This window comes from Pyxicephalus adspersus, chromosome Z (genome assembly GCF_032062135.1).
Source record: "Pyxicephalus adspersus chromosome Z, UCB_Pads_2.0, whole genome shotgun sequence".
Lineage (NCBI taxonomy): Eukaryota > Metazoa > Chordata > Amphibia > Anura > Pyxicephalidae > Pyxicephalus > Pyxicephalus adspersus.
The window spans coordinates 79,175,092-79,197,772 of NC_092871.1; the positions used below are offsets into that span (position 1 = coordinate 79,175,092).

Sequence of the window (22,681 nt, forward strand, 5' to 3'; positions counted from 1 at the left end):
TTACAGAAAAACTGAATCATGTTCTTATATATTATATCTTTTTTAGACTACTTACCTCCTCTTTCTTCTTGATGAAGCAGACTAGTTTCTGCAAAACACTTTGAAAATAAATCTATGTGCAACTTCACTGAACCTTAGGAGTAAAAGGTCAAATGCTACAGTTCATGTACATGTGTTGAGGAGACCCTGAATTATGACAATATAATCTTCTTTGATTTTCTGAGTTTTTTATGTTTTTGTTTTTTTGGAAATAAAATACAGAATTGTTTAAACACATTAAAGATTGTGTTAATTGAATGCCACATAAAAATCTATTTTAAAAGAATGAGATTTTTCTCAGGATATTTGATTCAGTACTTGGAATGTGGCTATAGGATATTTGCCATTCACTGCTGTACTTCTTAACAAAGATGGATGTCACCCAGAAAAAGAGCAATGGCTAGGTGCTGTGAGCTTTTTTATTTTTAAACATTGCAAGAAACTGATTATTCAGCATTTCCCTAAATGGTGGAGTTGGGTTTTAATCAAATTCTAGAAATTTCTGGAAATAATAGAAAGAGCACTTACAATTCAATGTAATATAATAAGAATAGAACAAAATGTCTTGTCGAAAATGACTGTTGGGAAAAGAGAACAATAATAACTCCATTTACATACTCACTATAATTTCCTTTTAATTTAGCACATCACAGCACTTTCTGGTTCCTTTTTACTGCAGACAAAATGTTTTTTTTTCTATTATTTGTGTGAATTTACCATTTATGAAGTTTCACATAGTAAATATCAGTTCAGTTTCATAAGCATTGCACAATGCAGCTTTTAGACCCAATACACTTAAGCAAATCTGCTGCCATTTTTGCACTCAACCAACCAATCTGATCAATATTCTGATCAGCAATCGATTACCTATAAGTTCCAAAATACAACACACGGGTTTGTGATATTCTGTCCTTTTTGATCATTGTTTATTAAACTTCTGTACTTTTGTTTGATATACATCAACATGTTCCGATCTATCCAAAACCAAATGCAACAAAAAAATCATTCATTTATATTTAGTTGGTTAACAAACTGATTGGATCTTAAGTGAATCCTAAGGATATTTATCAGATCTAAAATTAGTTTAGACTTTTTACCCACTAATAACGAATAGCAAATCTGTAGCTTCTAGAGTACTGTCATACCAGCTAATTGAAATAGCCAGGATGAAAAGGCTTCTGGTAACTGGTTACTTGACCACTGATGTATACATTTCCCTTTTTTTACAGCATAAAAAGAACATTAATAAATATTTGTTAACAAGCAGCTTGTTTCATCTTGATTTACCCTCCTTAGTGCAGCCTGGTGACTTTTTTTTTCTCTGCTGGTCATCATCTTCATGGCCACTGACTGGACAATGAATTAGCAGAAAACCTGATTTTAAATTTTTTTTTTTTACAAACAGTATTTTTAGACTCATGAGGAAGGTAGGATGATGGAGCAACACCCTATTGTTCTCTCTTCAATAAGGATGCACAGCGGTCATTTCCAATTGATCATTCATCAATCGGCCATGGTGTCGGGGGACTGCTGTACGCATGTCATATTTTAGCCTGAAACACGCGTTTGGGGCGGCAATCATCCAAACTGTGTATAAAGCTTTAATTTAGGCTTTGAGATATAAGAGAACTGTCAGGGATACATTTCCCAAGGCCAAGTTAAAATATCAAGTTTGGTCAGTTGGTGACTATGAAGGCAAAATCCAAATTCTTGTCTCATTATCACGCCACTATATGAAGGAGATAGAGTTTGGCATTTTTATCAATGCTACAAAAACAAAAACTCCTTTAAGGATTACATGTAATGTGCTGGTGTGCAGTTCATTCAACCATTTATGTAGCCACATCAGAAGTATAACCTTTAATTAGCATAAAAAAGTTTAAATGAACTTGAAAATAATTCAAAGCAAGTTCATACCCTTTGCTAGCAGTTAAAGTTGATACCACACTTATGAGTGATTTCAGAACAACTTAACCATCTGCCAGCTACTTATATAATTTTAAGATCCTGGAACAGGAATTTCCTTCTTAAATCCTGGCTCTCACCTTCTTTTGGTGACCTCGTTTTTGCTACCTGCCAGGTTCTACTTATAGTGATTCCAACCTGAGCTTTAATATTGCATGGCTTATGTGATGGCCTATATGCAAGTCCTTGAATGAAGCCAGAATATCATGGAAATTTTCTTTTGAACCACTGTCCCTGAATGTAATAAATAACCAGAAGGTAAGTGAATGTCATCCTATCCATCTAAACTTACTTTATCAGTGGTAAACAGACTTATCTATATAAAACTCTTTACGTTTTTTGCTAATAAATCCTTTTTTTTGTTACAAGAGGACCTGCAATGTGTACCATAGCACTTATTTTTATTGTAAAGCAGCTGTACTGATAGAGGGATACAATAACACCGGCCAGCAATGCAATAATATCCCAACAGTAGCTAGGCCACTAGCTATTCTACCCCTGAGTTTTGCTTTTTACTAAGTAGGACTTTTCTATGAAAAAAACAGTTGGAGGCTATGTCCAAAGAACCCAATCAGGATCTGTGCAGATATTGATCCTACAAGCAACATCACTCTTTGTTTTTCATACCCGTGCCTAACAACGCACAATAAGCTGATGCCTTTTTGCCATGTCACATAAAATATTGTATAGTCTTTGTCAGCTTGTTCAAGTCAAATCTGCAATTGTTCCACAAAGGCAGTCCACAAAAACAGTGCCTTTTAGGGGCAGCAGGGTCATGGAGACATTTTGGCAACTTTGAAACCATATGAAGTTAGTTATTCGGAGGTATTGAATCTTTATAAATAACAAATCTTGATGAAAAAAAAAATCTCAACAAAAAACTCAGAAGGCTTAAGTTCAGATAAATCCTCAGGGGGAGATCATTGCGGATCCTGTGTCCAACCTGAAAAGAAATGGATCCAGTAAAGATTCAAGAACAGTGTGTTTGCTGGATGGTCTGAGAAGGTATCTGCATGAGTTTTGCATTCCTGATATACCTTCTCATAACTTAGTCATGTAACTTTTTTCCTGTGTAGAAAATAACACAGTGATACTCACGGATTCAATAAAGCAAAAATAGTTTGACCTCTTTTTAGTTTTCTATTATTACATGTGTAACAGCAGCTAATATCTACTTTCAAGCTCACCGACGTTTTGGGGGAATCACAACTACTGGCGGTTTGTTTTTTGGCCTCCACATGAGGACTTGCGCATCATTGGCATTCGGTTTCACAAGGGCACTAGGAGGGATGGGTTCATTTTTGGCAAGCACTTGTGGCTGCTCCTGGCCAAAGGGTTCCTGCAGTTTGGCTCGCTGTCCCAGTGGTAAGGTGGATTTGACCTCGATTTCTAGTTTCATCCTCCACTTGATGGTATGTAAGATAACAACTTCACTGCTGCCCATGTTAATGGCCACAAGCCAAGTAGTAAAACTTTGGTCCCTCTGGATGCCCGTCAACATAGGCACATTGGAATCACTAACAGGCACTGCCCATGTCACACTGGGGTAGAAATTATCATTCATACTGACAGTAAACTTGGTATCTCTTTTGGTGGGGCCAGTAACAGTGCAGGTCTCAGTAGTGTTGCCATACCAGGGGTAGTTGACTCCATCTGAGTCACTGATGGCGGGGATTTTACCATTCTCCAGATCTGGCAGTTCCCAGCTGGACCTGAAAACAAAAGAACAAAGTTAGTGTAAGGCTTTAGTACCCAAATTAATGCAAAAGAAATTGTGAGAAAAACACAAGCAAACATATTAACATTGTCCACTTTACTTTACTGAGCTATTTGGAAAAATTGGCTGAAACTTTTTAAAACCAAAATCGAGCAAGACAAAATTTAAATCAATTTGTTAAAATCAAACCTTTAATTTTCATAAACCCATTGTGTAGCTGTATTTGTTTGCAATTGTGCACCTATTCACATAGACTTGTTACCTTTTATACACAGACTGAGGTCTTGCAATTGGCCGCCATAAGTCTTGCTTCCTCATGTGGATATACTCATATGGCTTCCACTGTATTGCAGACATGGACAAAGAGTCTGGCATCTATTGCTCTTTCTACTTTGGGTGTCACATCATAACATCTTATTGACCTTTCAAATGGCTTAATCCAAAAAATGAGGTGCAGTGTGCAACTGTGCTATAAAAACGGTATTTTGTCACCACTTCTATACACTGCTCGTACCTATTTAGCAACCTGATTACTATTAGAATTTGCCTTGATCAGTGTTCGATTTAGCTGTAGTGTTGTATGTTTGTCCATTTTGGGGAAAACTTTAAATTTAAATTTCCACCAGAAAATTATGCATAACTGAGAATTTTATCCTGTAGAAAAGACAGAGGCCAACCAGGGTCATCATCACAACACCCATGATCTTCTAGAGAGTACGAATAAAGTATTGCAAAAAATATATTGCTGGTGTTCTGTCATTGAGACACAAAGATAAATCATCCCCAATCTTAGAGTTACTGTTTTCCCTTCTATCAAGGGGAAATAGTAACTCTTTATTGTGTGCAGTCCTTTAAGCCAGTGGTTGCCAACCTCATGGACCACTGAATCCACAGAATCCTGACCGAGCATGTGTGGGGAGCTGTGTGTCACTCAAAAGGGGAATCAGTGATATCATGATGCCAGAACCTACCCACTCAGACCTGTAATGGGAGAGTGGGCGGGTTGTGTCCATACAGGGGACATGGTCAGCGGCTCTGGCCGGTGCACCCCCTAGCAGGGTCCTTCTTAGAGAACCACCAAAATTTTCTCACAGACCACCGGTTGGCGACGTCTGCTTTAAGCCACAATGTCCCTGCTTGCCTGCCTTCTATCCATAGTGCATCCATCTGCTATCTTTACCCCAGGGAAAAAACACATGCACCCAAACATCCACATGATCCAATCATGATTCCTCAGACCAAACCCCCTTGGCAATTGCCCATTCACTCCATTGTCGGAGAATTTTGCTGTATGGGATCAGCATGGATTATGACTTGTTTGCAGCTATGATGCACTGTTTGTTTCATGAACAGCATTATTATTCTTCAGCAATTTGTGCTACAGTATTTTTTTGTGGAACTAAACCAGATGCAGTAGCCTTCTCTACATGCACATCATAGAACCTTGGGTGCCATGACTGGTTCACTGATTATCTTTCCTTGGACAACCTTTGGTAGGTAATACCCGTTGTAGGACCCGCTATTTTGGTGATGCATTGACCTCGTTTTCTAGTCCTCACTTTGCCAAATCCTTACACTTTCCCATTTCCCATGTTTCCAATACATGACCTTTAGGAACAAACTGTTCACTTACTGCCAATTATATCCCATTCTTTGACAAGTGTCATTGTCTTGAGATGGTCCCTGTAATTCATTCTAGTCAAAGGTTTTAAGCAAATTGGTGTATTTACTTTCTGTTTGTTCATATTGCCAGCAATATGATGAGATTTAATAGAATAAAAGATTGGGGATAATTTCGTTTCCTGTCCAAATGAAAAGACGCCAAAGCAAGATATCAGGAAAATCTTTCCAGTTCGAATCCAGCAAGAACACACAACCGAGAGTCTGCCCTTGCCCAAATCTAAAACAAATCAATTATTTTGGTCTGGAAATTGACTTTTTGGTATATGTATAGACATCGTTGTTTTTTTTTAATTTTAGATCCAGAAGGGAGTTATTAGAACCCCAACCATTCAGTAATCACTACGTAGAGTTGCTTTTCCTATTTGTTCTGGTGACCATGTAATTGGGCCAGAAAGTGATGGGAAATTTACAATTTTACAATTGTCACCAGAACAAGTAGTCATCCACTGGGGACACCACTTCTGATTGTCTTGCGCTCCCAGGTAATACATTTTTCCTTCCTGTCCCGCTGACAGCATTTTACCAGACAGGAAGTGGGGCAAATCTTTCCAATGGAACTCAAGATTGCAGTGATTGCACTATCTTGAATTACAATATGAGATTCGTCATTAAGGCATTAATCAATCATTGTTTCTCTGATGCCAGCCTTTATAGGACGGTAGCAGGATATACATGTTGCTTGTGATAGAGGTTTCGTACACTCATTTTAGGCTATTTGGAGATTTCTTCTCCTTGCCAGTTGCAAAAGCTTCACAAGAGCACCTGTCACAGATGTTTATCTCAATAAGTACATCCTGCTACATCAAAGACAGATCTTATGTAGTATAAGTAAAGTTAGAGATTTGCCCTTACCACCCTAACCATTCTTCCTGTATCCTACTACATACAGGAGGCTTCTAGATACAAGCTGCGTTTCCTGTTGCAATGAGATAGAACTGAGGATAGCTATAATATGAGGCCCAAGTCGTATGTTCAGCTGCAAATGTGAATAGAACAGCAGAAAAGATCATCAATATATTGCTGAATGAAAAGAGTAAACAAAAACTGCTATTACACCATCCTGCAACGAATGAGCAGGAAGGATATGGTTTGCTTGTTCGCTTCCTGCATTCTATATTCAGGTCAGAAAAAAAGAAACTTTTGCTCATTATAATGCTGGAATGCCGACAGCTCCTGTGTATTGCATGCTCTAATCCTAAAGCTGAACTCCAGGAAAACAGCTGATACAGTTGAAATACATATATAGGAGATGTTTTATTAAGAATTTGTATTGCTGGTCAGCAAGTCCTAAGATTTATAGATCCCAGCCAAACAAAATAGGCACACTGGTGATCAAACTTTTAACTGCAGTAGGTATTACAGCCTGATCACTTTCCTTCTCCAGCTTTTGATTGGATGGTAATGGAGAAGTAAAAGCTGATAAGATCAAATCACTTCTCTTTCCTTCCGTTAGCATGCTCCTTAACAGCCACAACAGCACACCTAATTCGTCCAATATTATATTGGGTCCCAGTCTGTAGTAGAAAGAACAATAAAATGCTGACAGAAGGTAAATGGAAAAATCGACACAGATAGCAAGAATAAAACTTCTCCCTATCCAAAACTAAATTGAAAGGCCGTTGTCATTTAAGGCATACATGTAACAGCCATTGTGTCATGCATTACCATGCAATTAAGACAAAAACAGACACTTGCATTAACATGCAAATAGACAAAGAGACAAAATTGGCAGATCAAGGCTGTCAGATTTCAGTTGACCTCTTAACAAGAGTTACTAGGGCTAAGAGAATATTAATGCCAATGGGGTTATGTTCCCCAAAAGAGTTTCAGCATCTACACATGCACATGTGTTATGGAGCCCAGGTAAAACTGAATACCACTAGTTTATTATTCCCTAAAGGGATGTTAGAAAGGGCACAATAATATTACAACAATGCCAATCTCTACTACATTACCATTCTCCATAGGGATTTAGAGAACAATCCTTATATTTATGCTTTACAGAGCCCAAGTATAGCCAAGTATTGCTGTGCAAAGCTTAAAAAAATTTTTAAACATGCCTAAGTGATCTGGAAGTGACCACGCTTCCTGACCTATTCTATTAGTAGTACTATATCAGTGGCCAAAACTGATATTTCCATCACAAGTTTCTCAGCGTCACTTCACCAGATAACCCCTGACACAGACAAAACACAGACATCCACCACAGAATGTGACTCATTTGTACAAGTAGGCGCTAAACTAAATACAGCCACCGCAAACAATTCTTCATTCCTGTCTGTCCTAAAAGTGCAGAAATGAATGACTGGCAACACAATGGAAGGGGAACGTGTTACACGACAGCCCGGAAAGGGATATTACTGGATACTGGAATTTCCACCAGGTATCCAGTGTAGGGACTTCCCTATTGTTCTGTGTTTCTTCCCAAGAAAGTTCAAAATGGGAGTTGGGAAAAAGTGTCTAAAACTTTGTTAATCTCAGTGACTTTAGAGTGTAATTTCTTACAAGGAACTTCCTTGTTTCATTTTAGTCTGTTGAATATGTCACTGAAATAGTTGTGTATATAGATAGATGCAATATTATACCTGTTGGTCCTGCTAGAAATCTTGCAAGCTGATATTTTCCTGTGTTCCCCTCCTGTTGCACTTTTATCAGCTTTATTGTTCCAAGGACTACCAGACCCTGCTTATCTATATTGGAATTAGGACCGAAGGTTTTTTTCTTGTACTAGTTGTACAGTAAAGTGAATAAATGTTGTCACTTTAGAGCAGGAAGTGGGCAATTGACAAAATCACCAGATGGAGATTAGGAAAAGACAGCCTGAAAAGGGAAACCAATGCAGTTACCACATCTAAGGAATTTAGATGTAATGTACTACATATTTGCTTTTAGGCTACAGCTTAAAAATATTGCAACACCTAAAACAACCCTGTTGGTTACATAAAAACATCTAATACCAGTTCCCCGAAATAATAAAAAAGAATACTACTTGCTTGTCCAGTGGCATGTGTGTGCTACCTACCATCCCTCTATTCAAGAGGTGCAAGCTGTCAGTCCCATGAATTACTGCATGCCATCAGTCATCAGGGGCTTCAACAATAATCTCAGTATAATATAGTGGTATAGGCTTAAATCAGGGGTGCCACACTTTTTTGGCTTGCAAGCTACTCTTTAAATGACCAAGTCAAAATGATTGACCAACAATAAAAACTTGGACCTAATAACTCCTGTGCGTGGTAGAGTTTATTTTGAAACGCAGGGCTCCGTGATCTACTCGCGTTGCCATTGCAATCTACCGGTAGATCGCGATCCACCTGTTGGGCAACCCTGGCTTAAATGATAAATGAACAGATATATATGTAAAGGTTTAAATTTCTCCCCTTATAAGCCGAACATGCATGGTTTCTTCTCCTAGGCTATAGAAGTTAGGGTGTTGGATGTCTGAGCATCAATGACAGATAAAGATCAAAACTCAGATAGCTCAAATTCCAAGTTCCTATCCAAGGTCAGACTTGACTGAAACTATTCAACCACCACTAGTAAGGGGGCACGTTCATGCTAAAGAAGACTTATCTGAGGTTTTTGCAGACTTTGAGATCTATATATAAAGCAGTGAAGCCGATATTCACATACACATTCCCTGGTGGAGAATCTTCCGGGTCCATGTGTTTCAAATTCCTCCACCAGGGAATCTTTTATTGTATTTTGGATTTACTGCTCTATAAATAGCCCCCCAAGTGCCAGACCTTGTTGGTGGTTTGAAATTCAAGCTTGAGGGGTGTCTTAAACTAGGGGCATAGAATGGAGAAACAAAAGAAAAGTTGTACAAGGGTTAGAGAAGGAAAAGACTTTGCAATCTGTTGCTTGAGCTTCTTCTATTGCGGAGGATAGCAAATTTAAAACCAGTAGCGTTCCAAATAATTATCAGGGATCAAGATAATTTAAGACACTTTTCTTGTTTCATCCATCTGAGGTAATAAAAGAAAAAAAAAACATCGACTCCCCTTGAGGCATGTTAGCAATAGAAGTATCCTGCCCTGTATTGTTTTGTTTTCCAGTGTCCATTCTTATTGTAGACATCGGTAAATTTCCCAGATCTCAAGAGAGATTTCCCAACACCTCCATTCCTGTGACATACTATCACTAGGGTAGGAAGGGAGATAAATTCTACCAGACAGGCAGCAATAAATACACAACAAGGTTGGTAGAGACTCCAAATCCCCAAAAAATGCAGTGTAAATTCTTTGTCCTATTTCCGACATCTGGAAAATACTGAGAATAAAGTTGTGTTCGGGGACAATCAAACCCCAGCAAGCACACACTTCAGTTTTATCAACAGTGTCCTCATATTGGGAACTATGACTTCCTCAAAGTGATGTTTAAAAAGCAGCAAGAAGATGATGGCAGCAAACACAATTAGAAGAGACTGAGCAGTCAGCACTGGAGACGTCAAAACCCAAAAATCAAGTCTTCCTAATGGCCTGAGTTGCCTAACCTTGATCACCCTACAGTAAAGTGCTTTTAAATGTCTAAATGTGATTCTCAGTAGCAAACATGGTTTATACACTTTCCTCAAATTTGGATACATTTATGACCTACTTTTAATTTCTTATAACAAGGGCGAATGACCTTGAATAAATGAAAGACAACTCTAATAAACCTGGTCCCTCAAAGGTCAAATCTGAGCATTTTAGAATGTATAAGAAGGTCAGAAAAAAAAAATCTAATTCCCAGAACACTCAGGAAAAGTCGATGAAAAAGATAATGAAAACACGATCCCTGAGGCTGCAATCACTGGCATAACAAGAGCCTTGAGGATTTAATTCCACTGCTTATTCATATCCTGCTTGTTTCAAGCTCAATTTCAGACATTGATTGTTTCTAATCATTTTATTGGGTTTCATTGCTGGAACTAGGCCATCCACAGCTATGAAAATGATATCTTCCTTAAGACATCAATGGACTGCACAACTGTTAAAATAGGACTACAATACCAAGCTTGACAATGAAGCAAAGTCAAATGTGCACTGGTGGATCAAAACTTTTTTCATGGTATTTTTCGAGGAAGGTTTTACACCTCCAGCATGTCTCTTGTTACTAGTGCAAGTGTTTGCATTTCTGGAGCATAGTGAATATTACGATAAGGACAGAAAGGTGCCAATGCTGTTTTGTTTTTTTTTAAGGTCCCAGACCTGACCTTCAACACTTAAGTTTACTGGGTTCATGCTTGTTGGTGATTGGTGGAGAGCCCAAATATGTGACCTGTCAAAGGTATATGTTTGGCTCTCCTCTAATAAAAGAGCTCTTTCTGTTCCATTGTGCAGAAATAGCACTAAGGTTCTTTGCTGCATGCACACTCGTTTTATTCTTTTCAAATGGAAGTGCATTGTGTAGTGCAATGTATTATTAGCTATAGTAAATAAAATAGAGAATTCATATCATACCTTTACTTGTCATATTACCAACCTGGAACACGCTTTTGCATTTTAATGTTGGGACACCTAATGTATGTATGCTTGTTCCAGTTCAGTGGCTTCCCAAGTAGTATAGCAACAATACAAAAATAAAACTTGGGTTGATTTTACATTTACCCCTACTTTAGTTTTCACTTACATGCCCAAGTCTCCATAGTAGTTGTAGAACTCCATATGGTTACAGGCCTGAATCCAGCCCACCCTCCAGGTCTCCTTGCCAGAAATTGGAGGCACTAAGACTTCAGCAGTGGCCCGAAAGTGGGGCGTCCTGTATCTCAGCACGACACTAGATGACTCGTCAATTCTTGTGGGCGTGGAGTCAATGGTGGCTTTGATGTCCAAAACAGAAATGGAATCTCGAAAGACTTTGGGCTTGCAACTTAAACTGTGGATGCACCCCATAGTATTTAGCACCAAGGCAATCTCTAATAGGCTCAGGCAGTCCTGAGGAAGACGACTCATGGAGACTAAGATGTTTTTTTTTCCATCCAAGTCGCAGCTGGATGAGACCTTGTCCTGACAGGTGTAGCTGACGTGGTAGATTTCCTTTGCTATATCCATAGAGATGCAATAGGGAGCATCTCAGAGATGCCAGCTATGTGCCGGTTCCAGGCTTGGCCCTCTGGGTACCTACAATAAGAAATATTTTTAGTTCAGTGGCAAAGACTGACAGTTGTCATTATATAAAATAACCTGCACTGTGCATATTATGATACCCATAGCATTCAATTAGAATCATTTACTAGCTCAGATGAAGAGGAAGTGTCTCCCGTCCTTGTTGTCCTAGCCGTTTCTGGCACCGTGCAGGACTGGCCTGTCAAACCGACATCCCAGGCCTGCTGATTATGCTCAAGTGGCTCATCCACTGTAATCAGTGGGCTCTGCTGTCACTGTGATAAGCAGCCTAGCCTTGTATCAGGAGCCCTCACACAGCCTCAGATGCACAGAGAGCAGCAAACCTTCAGACAAAATGACATCAGAGTCCTGCTGATTACACTTTTTTGCATTCTGGCTCTTCTCTGCCTCCAGCAGCCCATTCAATATTGAACCTTACTTCACTTTTCAGTGTCATCCTGTATTGTGTCCTTTTTCTCTTCTAGTAATCCAAACCTACCCTCCTATCAAGTGCTGCTCCTGTGCTTTGCTACATCATTCCACTTTTTCTTTCTTTTCAGTGCCCCCTATTCTTATCCCTCATTCCGCTCCAGCATCCCATTTTTGTGCACCTTCTCCCATATGGCACCACCCCTTCTTTTCAAAGACTTGCTAGGGAATAGGCAAATAGCCAGTGACATTGGAAGATCACTAGCCAGCTAATGAGGACACCATGTGCGGAGGAGAGAAAAAATGTCATTGTGACCTTGAAATGAATGTATTGATCTCATATGTTACACAGCCTAAATCTTTTTGGTGCATAAAATGATGATTGTGTTTTGTTAGTAGTATTACCTGTTTGTGCTTTAGGGCCTGTACCCAGTATGGCAATGGGCATTGGGAAACCCTTTAATTTAAATAAGCATCCTAATAAACCGCATTGCATTGAAAAATTATGCATGTGGCATTGCACTGAAAAGGTGCAGGTAACACACAGGTTTCCACATGTATACGTGTGCATTATCGGTACACACCGATGGATACATGCCCTTATAGTTGTTAGCTATTACTATATACATACAAAGTCCAAACATGTATATAACAGTTGCTAAGGTTTAAATTGTATATTGCTTTTTGGAAAATTGTGCTTGTTTAGTATACAATATACCTTACTCTTTTAATTACTATGATACACATGGTATGCTAAATGTTATACCGATCCTAAAATTAGAGTCAAATAATCTTTACTACTCAGTACTAAGTCAAGGTCTTCTTGCATCTAATATGAAAATACACACCCTCACCTGCTTCCTTCTACCTTATATGGGTAAAACCTGTACCTTTGCATGTCCAGGTGAGAGAAATAACAGCTATTATTATTATCCCCTTTTAGTCCATGGAAAAGCACCCAGTATGAAAGAGGAATTGCAATATGGTAACACTGGTTTGATATAATCATATTGAAAGCAAACACTTTACTGATATCCTCTCTCTGTTTCAAACACTAACCATGAACTTCTCTTAATTGCTCCATTTTCATCACATAAATATATTACTTAAAATGTTTTGTTACTGACATGCATACATTATATGTTGATCTTGTCAGAAATCTTGTGAGCTTCCTACGTTCTCTTCCTGTGCTATGCTCTTATCAGTTATTTTGTTCTGAGCCCTGAAATAGAAAAGTGAGTTTTGTCATCCTGGACATGCTATGTTACTGGTTGAATCACCAGCTGAAAATAACATTGAAAAACATGGACCAATCTACTGACTAGAAAGCTGCAATCTAATATATTTGTGTTTTTCTATCTGACAACTTCAGCAATTTTATGACTTAGCCAAAATTAATTCTATATGTCCTTTTTATTATGACACTGGAATATATGTTTTTATGCAGAGCTACAAAACAAACACAAGTTTAAATATGTTACACAGAAATCAGACCAAAAGTGCTAAGAGTTTAAAGGAAACAGGAAAAAAATCTGTTTTAAGGTTACAAAATATATGCAAACTTTCTCCTAGTTTAGATAGAGCAGAGTTAGAGAAAGGTTACAACTCCTGTCAGGACTTCTCTTAGGCAATGTTGGGGAAATTTCTTTTAAACCTCCTGTTAAAATTGATTAACCAGATGGCACAGTAACAGCTAATAGGTAAAATTTACAATACAGACCAGAATGCACTATATAATGTAGTCATGCAGGGGAAATTTCAAGCCTGGATATAGGAGTATGATTATCAAGAGACATCTCTACTACCTGTGATTAGATAAGAGACGGTCACAAAAAAAATACTAGTTTACTTTTTTTGTGTGTTTTTATATTTTTTATCATTCTTATTATCTGCATTCTCTTTTATGTGTCTGATCTGCAGAGAATGACACCATTTAGTAATCATTGCATATCACACTATATGGCCAACATTTTTGGGCACCCAGCAATCATTCTTTTTTGAGCTTATGGATATCCCATTCTAAAACCATTGGCAATAGTAAAGGATTTCCACCAAATCAACCTCAAAAGCTTTAATAGCCTCCTTTGCTGAGAAAGTTTTACACAAAACTTTTTAAATTGTGCCTATTAGTATTTGTGAGGTCTGATACTGTTATATGGTAAGACATGGCTCACAATTGGTATTTATTACAAAGTGTTCGGTAGATTTACACCACACCAAACAATATCTTTTCAGAGCTGCTTTCCCCAAACTGTTGCCATAAAGTTGTCTAAAACTTCCTCACCTCCTAGATTGTAAGCTCTTCGGGGCAGGGTCCTCTCCTCCTCTTGTGTCACTGTCTGTATCTGTCTGTCATTTGCAACCCCTATTTAATGTACAGCGCTGTGTAATATGTTGGCGCTATATAAATACAGTTTATTATTATTATTAATATTGTTAATAATATTAATAATAATAATAAATGTCTTTGTATGCTTACTGGAAACATTTGTACTTTATTGTATGCAGATTGCACAAATCCAGGTGAATCAGTACTTTTGTAAAATGAAGACTTGTCTGGTTTTAGATCCGCTCCTCACTAATCATACACAAAGGACTCATCTCTCCAATGCTGTTCCAAACTTTACGCTTTACTTTATGAACAGCAAAGCTGCTTGCTGAATCAACGTCCTTGTTCTCATTTGCATCGGGTGCCACTGGCATTGCTGAGAGGTTTCCAGTAACAGAAGAGGGGAGTTAAAAATAGTTAAAAGCCTTTCAGGATCTGATAGCTTGTGTGATATATAGGGCACTTTTCAGATAACACAGAATGAAGAAATATTAAAAAAATTCCGGTGACAGGTGTTAACATGAAAGATGAAAGCAGAAACCTCAATGTGTGGCAGTTATCATAGATTGTAGAAGATCACACGGAATCTTAAATGCAGGGGGAAAGTTTTTAAATCAATACATTAATGCAACCTAATGCATGCAAGAACATTCATTAAAGAGTAACCCACAGTCAAAAAAACTTGTTATATTGTATAGGATAATGAGTAAAGAAACAAAGAAAAAACAAGTGCCATGTATTACACTTTTTGATACAAATCTATTGGATTTGGATTTGTATCAGTGAGTTCATTACATAGCACTTTTTTGCCAAAAAGCCCTCTTTTTGTTACTTTACTCCATATCCTATATAGTATTTAAGGGCAGGCACAATACTTACTTCATGTGTATAGAATGTAACAAAAAAGCTCCTGACCCCTATACTAAATCATTATTATACTGTTCTGCTAGTTGCTGTAGGCAAAATGACATTAAAATAGGATTACAAATGAGAGGAAATCTTCCAATGGAGACCTTTTCTTGATCCGATCCAATAAAATGATTAAATCTGAAGTGAATTTTTCAGCTGAGCATCTGCATTTGTTTTGTTTGTTTATGACTGACATATTGGTAAATATCAATCAAGCGTACTAACAGATAAGCAAATCTAACATTTGGCTCACAACTGTCTTGTGGTTCACCATACCCCCACCTCATGATCTGAAGAACAGAATATTGTATTATTTGTTTGTGCCATGTTTTTAGACTTCTGCTAGATCTCAGATCTCTGCTAGTACTGATCTCAAAATTAATTGTAAGGCTTGGTTAGTTGCAAAATTGATAGAGGGTTTGCTTGTTTGTTTGTGCTAGACTTAAGGGAGGACAGCCTCTTACGTTGGCCATGTTTCCTCTTTCTTCCTGTTGTGCTTCTAGAAGAGGAAGTGAAGGTACAAAGACAGCAAACAAAAAATCAGAAGTTTTAACCAGTCTTTGCTTTATTCCTATAAAAAAAACATAAGGTGAAACACTTTCAGTTAGTCTTTACCTTTCACCAGAACTCCATTATTATTCATTTCAGTGGATGGAGATCTCATCTAAGCACTACTAATAAAAACATGTAAGCTGCCACTGTTGATCTCCTATGAAAAACACTGATTCCTTAGCTCCCCTTGAGCCTCAGTACATCCTGACTCAATGGCCTGGAACAAGCATGCAGCTAGTGAAATCAGAAGAACATCCAAACTCACAGCTTGCATAAAGCTACGTACACACGTCCAATGTTTACTCGCCCGATAATCAGCTCAGTGCTGATATCAGACGAGAATCTGGCGTGTGTACTGCGCTGGTCATATTTAGTCCGAACGACCGTCCTGGCCGATCCATGGATGATGGACGACGAACGATCCTAATGCAAGGGAATGGGGAGAGCGCACAGCGGGGTGCTGTTCCATCGTTCTCCCCTTCCCCTCTGCAAAGAGCAGAATGGTGCTGTATGTTCAGCACTCATTCATGCATCCTGCAGTGCTTAGTCGTTGGAAAGGATCATGAAAGATCCTTTCCAACTACTATAATTACACGTGTGTATGCGGCTTTAGACTGTGTACACATGTTCAATCTTTTACGTTTGTTTCCAGTGGCAAACGACTGAAAGATGAATAAATTGGCACTGTACAAACAGCGCCGTTCTGGGGGAAAGGGTGGACCAGCGAGCGGCATCCCGCTACACTCTTTCCCCTTCACCGTTCACCCTTCGCCGTCGTTCATCTTCTGTCGTTCACAGATCTGCCACAACGGATTTATGAACAACGTCGGATAACCTCTGTGTACATGTCCAAGATGAGCCCAACAGCTTGTATTGGCCAAGAATCATCTTACATCTGTAGATAGCCTAACTATTTCATGGATAAAAAAACTATTAAGGGCTACAACGCAGCTCAACAGCCAGACAAAAGGTATTTTCAAAAGTAGAGTTTAGTAATATCAGTTTGTGTATATTCTTAGTCAATGGATACAGAATAAAATGTTTACTGATTGTAAGTAGTAGTTTCAACAGCTTCCAATTTAAATCCCTATCTTGCTTTCCAATTAGATTGGAGCTCTTGATTACAGATAAAATCCCATTTTATATATTAAAGTGGCATTAGCCTGAATTAATATTGAAAAAGATAAAGTGGTTAAGAAAAATCACTTAATCTTTTGGCTGGGCCAAGTCACCCATCAAACAGATAGTGGAGCAATGTGGTAATTAAATATATGACCTCTATGGTTAACTTCTATAAATCACATGAAATCTGATTATTTTAATTCCTGACCTTCAACAAAAATAACATATACATGTGAATGACATTGCCAAGACCCAACCACTGTTTTATCATAAATGTAGACTTTTAAAGAATAATTTTACCTAAAAAGGATATTTCAGTGTAGAAGATGGAGAGTTGAACCTTTGGACAGTTTGTTATATATCTTTGTTAGTAAGATCAGGGATGGATCTATTATGTAGGCACGTGACTTTTGGTGCCCAAAGCAACCCTTCTCTGCTTGGCATCTATTATGTAGAACATTTTCTTGTTTTACTGGTCCTGATCTGCCTATAATAAGATTGTCACTCCCCCGTTTCTTTCTAAGTGTTATTTATTTATACAATGTAAAAACTAAACTGGTTTACTAGCTTTCATTTTCATTGCTAACAGGGCGACATTTGTCTGGAATTGCTGAGAAGGGTCAGATGGCCAAGGCATAACTCGTTATCATAATACTTTCTTGTTTTACTGGTCCTGATCTGGCTATGATATGATTGTCACTCTAACACTTCCTCCCTCATTTCTTTTTATAGAAATGTAACTTAATTTATAAAATATAGGAAACTAAAAACTTAGAATGTGTTCCTAGCTTTCTCTTTTTTTGCTTACAGGGTGACATCTGTCTGGAATTGCTGGGAAGAAACTGGAAGTCAAGGTGCCAGTTGATCATTAGAACATTTTCTTGTTTTGCTGGTTACTGGTTAACTATAAGGTGCAAAATTAAGATAACTAAGATAAAATAAGAGTATCTGAGATGGCAGTACAGGAAAAACTGCTACTTTGCCTCTTTTACTTACTGACAGGTGATCTACCAGGACAGGAATGCTGAAAGTGACTCCCAATACACAGATCTGAAATAGCTGTCAATTTTACAGCAAAACCCTGAGTGCTTCACTGTCAGTTTGACAGCTGGTACTCTTCTGTGTCACTGGAATTCAATTCTAAAACGAAGGCATATTCTGAATATGACTTCTTAGCTGTACCTGAATCACTTTTTTGGAATTTTATAGTTTATTTAACTTGCTGTTTTATTTCTTGCTCAGCCTCCCACAACTTTCAGCCCCTCCTGTTCACTCCTACGATTGATCCCATCCTTTTATCACTATTAAAAAGGGTCTCATCCTTAAGGCATCCATACTACTCAAACCAAGCGGCACCTCATACCATGAACTTGTCCACAAGGTCTCACATCTCTTGGCCCCATAAGTATGACCCCATCTGCACAACTCACCTTCCTCTGAAGAAGCCCAATTGGGCAAAACACGTCAGGACGGAGACTTCTTCTTTGTCTGTGTGATATACAGTACTCCACACTGGCAAATTGTGACAGTTATACTACTTTGCAAGAGTGTTTTTGATACACCACTAAGGACTTTTTTAACATTTTCTTGCAGCATTGTTCCGTTATCTATGTTATCCACTATATATACTACCTGTATGTTGTGACTGTAACTGTAATAGGCTTATTCTGTATATTACAAATTAATTGGCAAGTGTGATTTATATTTAATTGACTGGTAATACCCACATTGGTACAACTTGAAACTGTCCAAAAAAATCCCTCCTCTGTTACTGACCCTAGATATGTCAGCCTTCTCTTGTTCATCCATTTACTATACAAGGAGGGGTGGGCAAAACCTAGATACACAAGTGTCTCCCCACAACTGGTAATCCCAATATTTTTTCAGGTAAAGTTGACATCCAGGGGTAGTTCACACGAGCTTTAGGGGTAGTTCACACCAGCTGCGTAAGGCTTCATTGATCAGGGTTGACCAATGCAATCCCAATTCATGAACAATATATGGCCTATAGTTTAATTTTATGTCAATGCATTATGTTGAAAAGGAGTATAATGCATGTTTTATTATTGAGCAGCATGTTCAAATAAGCTATGGTGCACAAATTGAATCCAGCCTTCATCAAAACTCTCTGTAAAGGCTTGAAGGAAGCTTACTTTTTGCCCACCCAGTTCTGGTCTATCTTTTTTGGGGGTATGTCACTAACTTTGCAGGTGTACAGTGTTTACCATGAATGATGGTGGTCAGTTGTGTTTGATTTTAGAGATTTTGAGAAGCTTGGTAGTTAGGTAATGTTGCTCCATTTGTGGGTGATGGTCAATTCTATTTGCTTTATAATGTTTTGCTTTATAATCAACAATCTTGAAATATGTTGATTTTTTGATGATTGTGTTTATAAGTTGATAAAAGATATGAATGTCGATAATGGGCCCTTTCTATACATCTTGATATTCATGTCTGGTGTTTTATAATGTTATTGAGATAAATATTGCATTTTGGGATGAGGTGAAAGTGGAATGTACAATCCCATGGATATCCCATGGCTCCTATTATATAGAAGTTGGATCTGAAGTGGCTTGCCTAAAGACCAAAGAACCAAGATGAATAGTCTAGAACAGGGGTGTCAAAATCTGGCCCGTGGGCAAATCTGGCACTCAAGGTCCTTTTTTTTCCCCCCCCCCCAAAGAATTCTGAAAATTAACTACATCTGGCCCGTCCACCCGCGTTACCACCTCACATTCTCATTTTCAATACATGCAATACCTAGACATTATTCCTGTACACCCATCATGTGACACAAAGCCTAGGCAATGATCACATGGAGCGTGACTACCAGGGGCATTGTGTTTGTTTAAATCCATTGGAGACTGCATATTACATATTTCGTTTTAGACAAACTTGTGATGTGAGAGGATGAACAACACACAGCCGGCACAAATAGATAGAAATTAGTCTTTTCAACCATAAAGTGTGTGTAGAGGGGTTTGTTTTTGTTAGTTATAGGTGAAGTAGTAAAGTTCCTTAATTTGGTCTAAAAACTTGGTCTAAGTTTTTAATTTCGGCCCTCTGTGTATTTAAGTTTGACACGCCTGGTCTAGAAAAAAAGATGGCAGTGGTGGTGACTTTGGAGAGGGCGCAACCTTTTAGTTTGGTCCTCCTAATGTCTTATGACCAAAATCTATTGAAATTAATTTTTTTGTGACTTTTTTGGGTAATCTATTGGGCTTTGTTAATATCAAAATGACAGTGTAAAGATGAAATTAGCATGAGTAATGAAAAGTATAAATTATATATATATATATATATATATATATATATGTGCGTGTTTTTGTTGTGTTTGCTTGAATAAAGTATGATTTTATTGAATAATTGATGTATAACGGGAATTAATCAAACCTAAGACTCCAAAACTGTCGTAGTTGATTGTCAATCAGGGTTTACACTTAATATAATAACTTCACTAATATAAACTTTTTTTTTCTTTTTCCAGAATAATAGTTTGCTGGACTCTCTATAAATATCTCCTTCTCTCTCTTACTCTTTCCCTTAAACTAGCTGGACTGTCATTAAGGTCCAATGGTTTTAATGCTTCCAGGGTCATTAAAAGAACAAGCAGACCAATAAGAAGTTTTGACTTCATGGTAACTTGTTAACGTGCATGCTTTTTTTTGTGTTTGTTTCTCTAAAGTATTGAAGCCAGAGAAAGCCATTAGCAGTTTTAGAGAAATGAAACAGATTTTACTCAGGAAATATAAAGGCTGCCATTGCTGGGTTTCCTGTCCCTAGCTGTTATACTGATCCAATGGGTTCATTACTTGTTTAGTAAACTCAATTGTTCAGATCAGAAGTTGTTGGTATTTCTAAGTTTGTGTAAGGCCGATATCTCAGAATTTTGAACCCAGAGCCAGCCAGGCAAATGACAATCTCTGTATAATTGCAGCGGGAATGTTTAAGGACAACATCTTTCAGTATAAATCTTCTTCCAACACCTTCAAGGGAAACTACATATTGATTTAGTATCCTTCAGCCCAAAGATCTTCATAGCGTTATCATGCCCCGTGCCATACAGCTTTTACACAGAAAAAGTGCTGGCCTTGCCTGGCAAGTAAACCATATGTCGGGAGCAACATGTTTGGTGCAGCTGGTTCTTTTTTTTTGGCAAAAGCTATGTGTCGCTTGGAAAGGCAAACTAAAGTAAGTAATTCTTAAGGTAATTATTTAGGTAAGAAAAAAATGTAAAACAAAACTTTAAAAGTATAGTTGTCCTTTACCATTGCTTAATACACATGACCACTAGAAGGAACATTTACAAGCATGAACATGAAATATAATAATCAAAATATGAAACAGAAAGAAAGTAAAGTGCGCACTTTTCATCACCAATTACTTCTGAATCAACAATAGCATTATAACTTAGAATGTGCACAGCCCCATAGTTTACTATTAAAGCTTTTACCTCATAGAAGAGAATTAAATAGCATCTGTAGGGTATTCCTTTCTAGGTGTTAATGCAATTGGTGCAACAGAAGTGGAAGCTATTGAGCGTGTTCAGCTGATGTGACAATACTGAGTACATTCAGAATCAGCATTTCACAAGGCAGAACCGTTCTAGCATAATGCAGCAGCTCTGTTTGCAGAGCCGGGAAGAACACACACTGTTTTGTGTCTCCCACAATAATCAAAATGCATCTGCAATGCTGTGCAAAGCGTACAGAGGCAGCTGGAGGGTTTGGGGTTAAATATAAAAAGAAAAAAAATCCTTAAAGCTGGGAATTTTGCAAGCAAGCCATTGTAAAGGTCTTGTATTTCAGGGGTTGTGGATTTTTATCCAATTTGCAATTAATTAAGATACAATGAAAGGCATGACGAGGACAGGCTAAAACTAAGGAGGGAACATTACTAAATGACCCAATGCCCATAAATAAAATATGGAATACCTGTGTGTTTGCTGGCATGCAGAAGCACAGAGTCTCCTTGGGTGTTCGCTGATCGCTGTCTGCCACACGATCTCTCTGCCCTTGTCTGAATTTCTGTTGAGAGTAGAATAATTAAAAGGGGCATTAGCTTGCACCTTTTTTTTCACAAGTTACGTTGCAATCATCTGTCATTTTGCAGCATCTATGACAGCACCAAGCAAGCAGGGGAAATGTAGGGGATCCCATTAGAGGGTCTGGTCACCCTCCCCTTGGGTTTTGTATTGGGTGTCCTGGTTTGTCCTTCTCACTACATCCTATAATGTCACTGTCACTTCTGTAAGTGAGACACTCCACCCTGCACTGCTGCCAGCACAGGAAACTTTGCAAGAGCAAGTGACTGATCACAGACCTATCTTGTGCTGACAGTGCTCTCCACTCCCCTCTAGGGAGGGACCCTCTGCAGTATAGATTACTCACCCATCAGTTAGGTTAGGAGCTGGCTGCTTGCTGTCCAAAAAAGTAAACTGCACATTGATGAAGGTGTCAGTACAAGATTAAGTTTGTGACAATCAGTCCCACTGGGGGTGACACATGTCAAGGCAGTGCAAGGTTGCTGTTGCTTGTTCTTTGTATCCTGTCTCTGTATCCTTTCGTTGCTGCTGCATCCCATGCACTGCTGACCCTTTTCTACAATTTAATTCTCTGTAAAGCTTCAGGTCCTTGCCTGCATACTAAGCTGCTCTTACACACGACATTTCCTCTGCTGGGGGTGTCCTGGGTAGTGTAGTTTTATGTGGCTGCCTGTAGTTTTGCTCTTCTGAATTACATTCATTTTTACAGTCCTCATTGTCACATGCCTGAGATCCAAGTGCAACATTGTTGCAAGTCTCTAAATAGTAAACATAATAATATAACATTGCAACAGTATAGAGAA

At 38.3% G+C, this 22,681-nt stretch overlaps 1 protein-coding gene across 6 annotated transcripts; it reads right to left on the minus strand.

Moving 5' to 3' along the window:
• Positions 1–934: 934 nt before the first annotated feature.
• On the minus strand, positions 935–22,465 carry FAM78A (family with sequence similarity 78 member A). 6 transcript variants are annotated; one of them, XM_072429584.1, is made up of 5 exons: positions 22,225–22,465; positions 21,769–21,861; positions 13,058–13,144; positions 11,018–11,508; positions 935–3,716 (listed from the first exon to the last, which is right to left on the minus strand). In XM_072429584.1, exons 4-5 carry the CDS (start codon positions 11,437–11,439, stop codon positions 3,188–3,190), a joined length of 951 nt encoding a protein of 316 aa, XP_072285685.1. In that variant the 5' UTR covers positions 11,440–11,508; positions 13,058–13,144; positions 21,769–21,861; positions 22,225–22,465; the 3' UTR covers positions 935–3,187. The 6 variants fall into 6 exon arrangements, with proteins under 6 accessions (XP_072285685.1, XP_072285680.1, XP_072285681.1 ...); XM_072429579.1 differs by lacking the exon at positions 13,058–13,144; XM_072429580.1 differs by lacking the exon at positions 22,225–22,465 and having other exon boundaries at positions 21,769–22,124.
• Between the last annotated feature and the right edge of the window lie 216 nt (positions 22,466–22,681).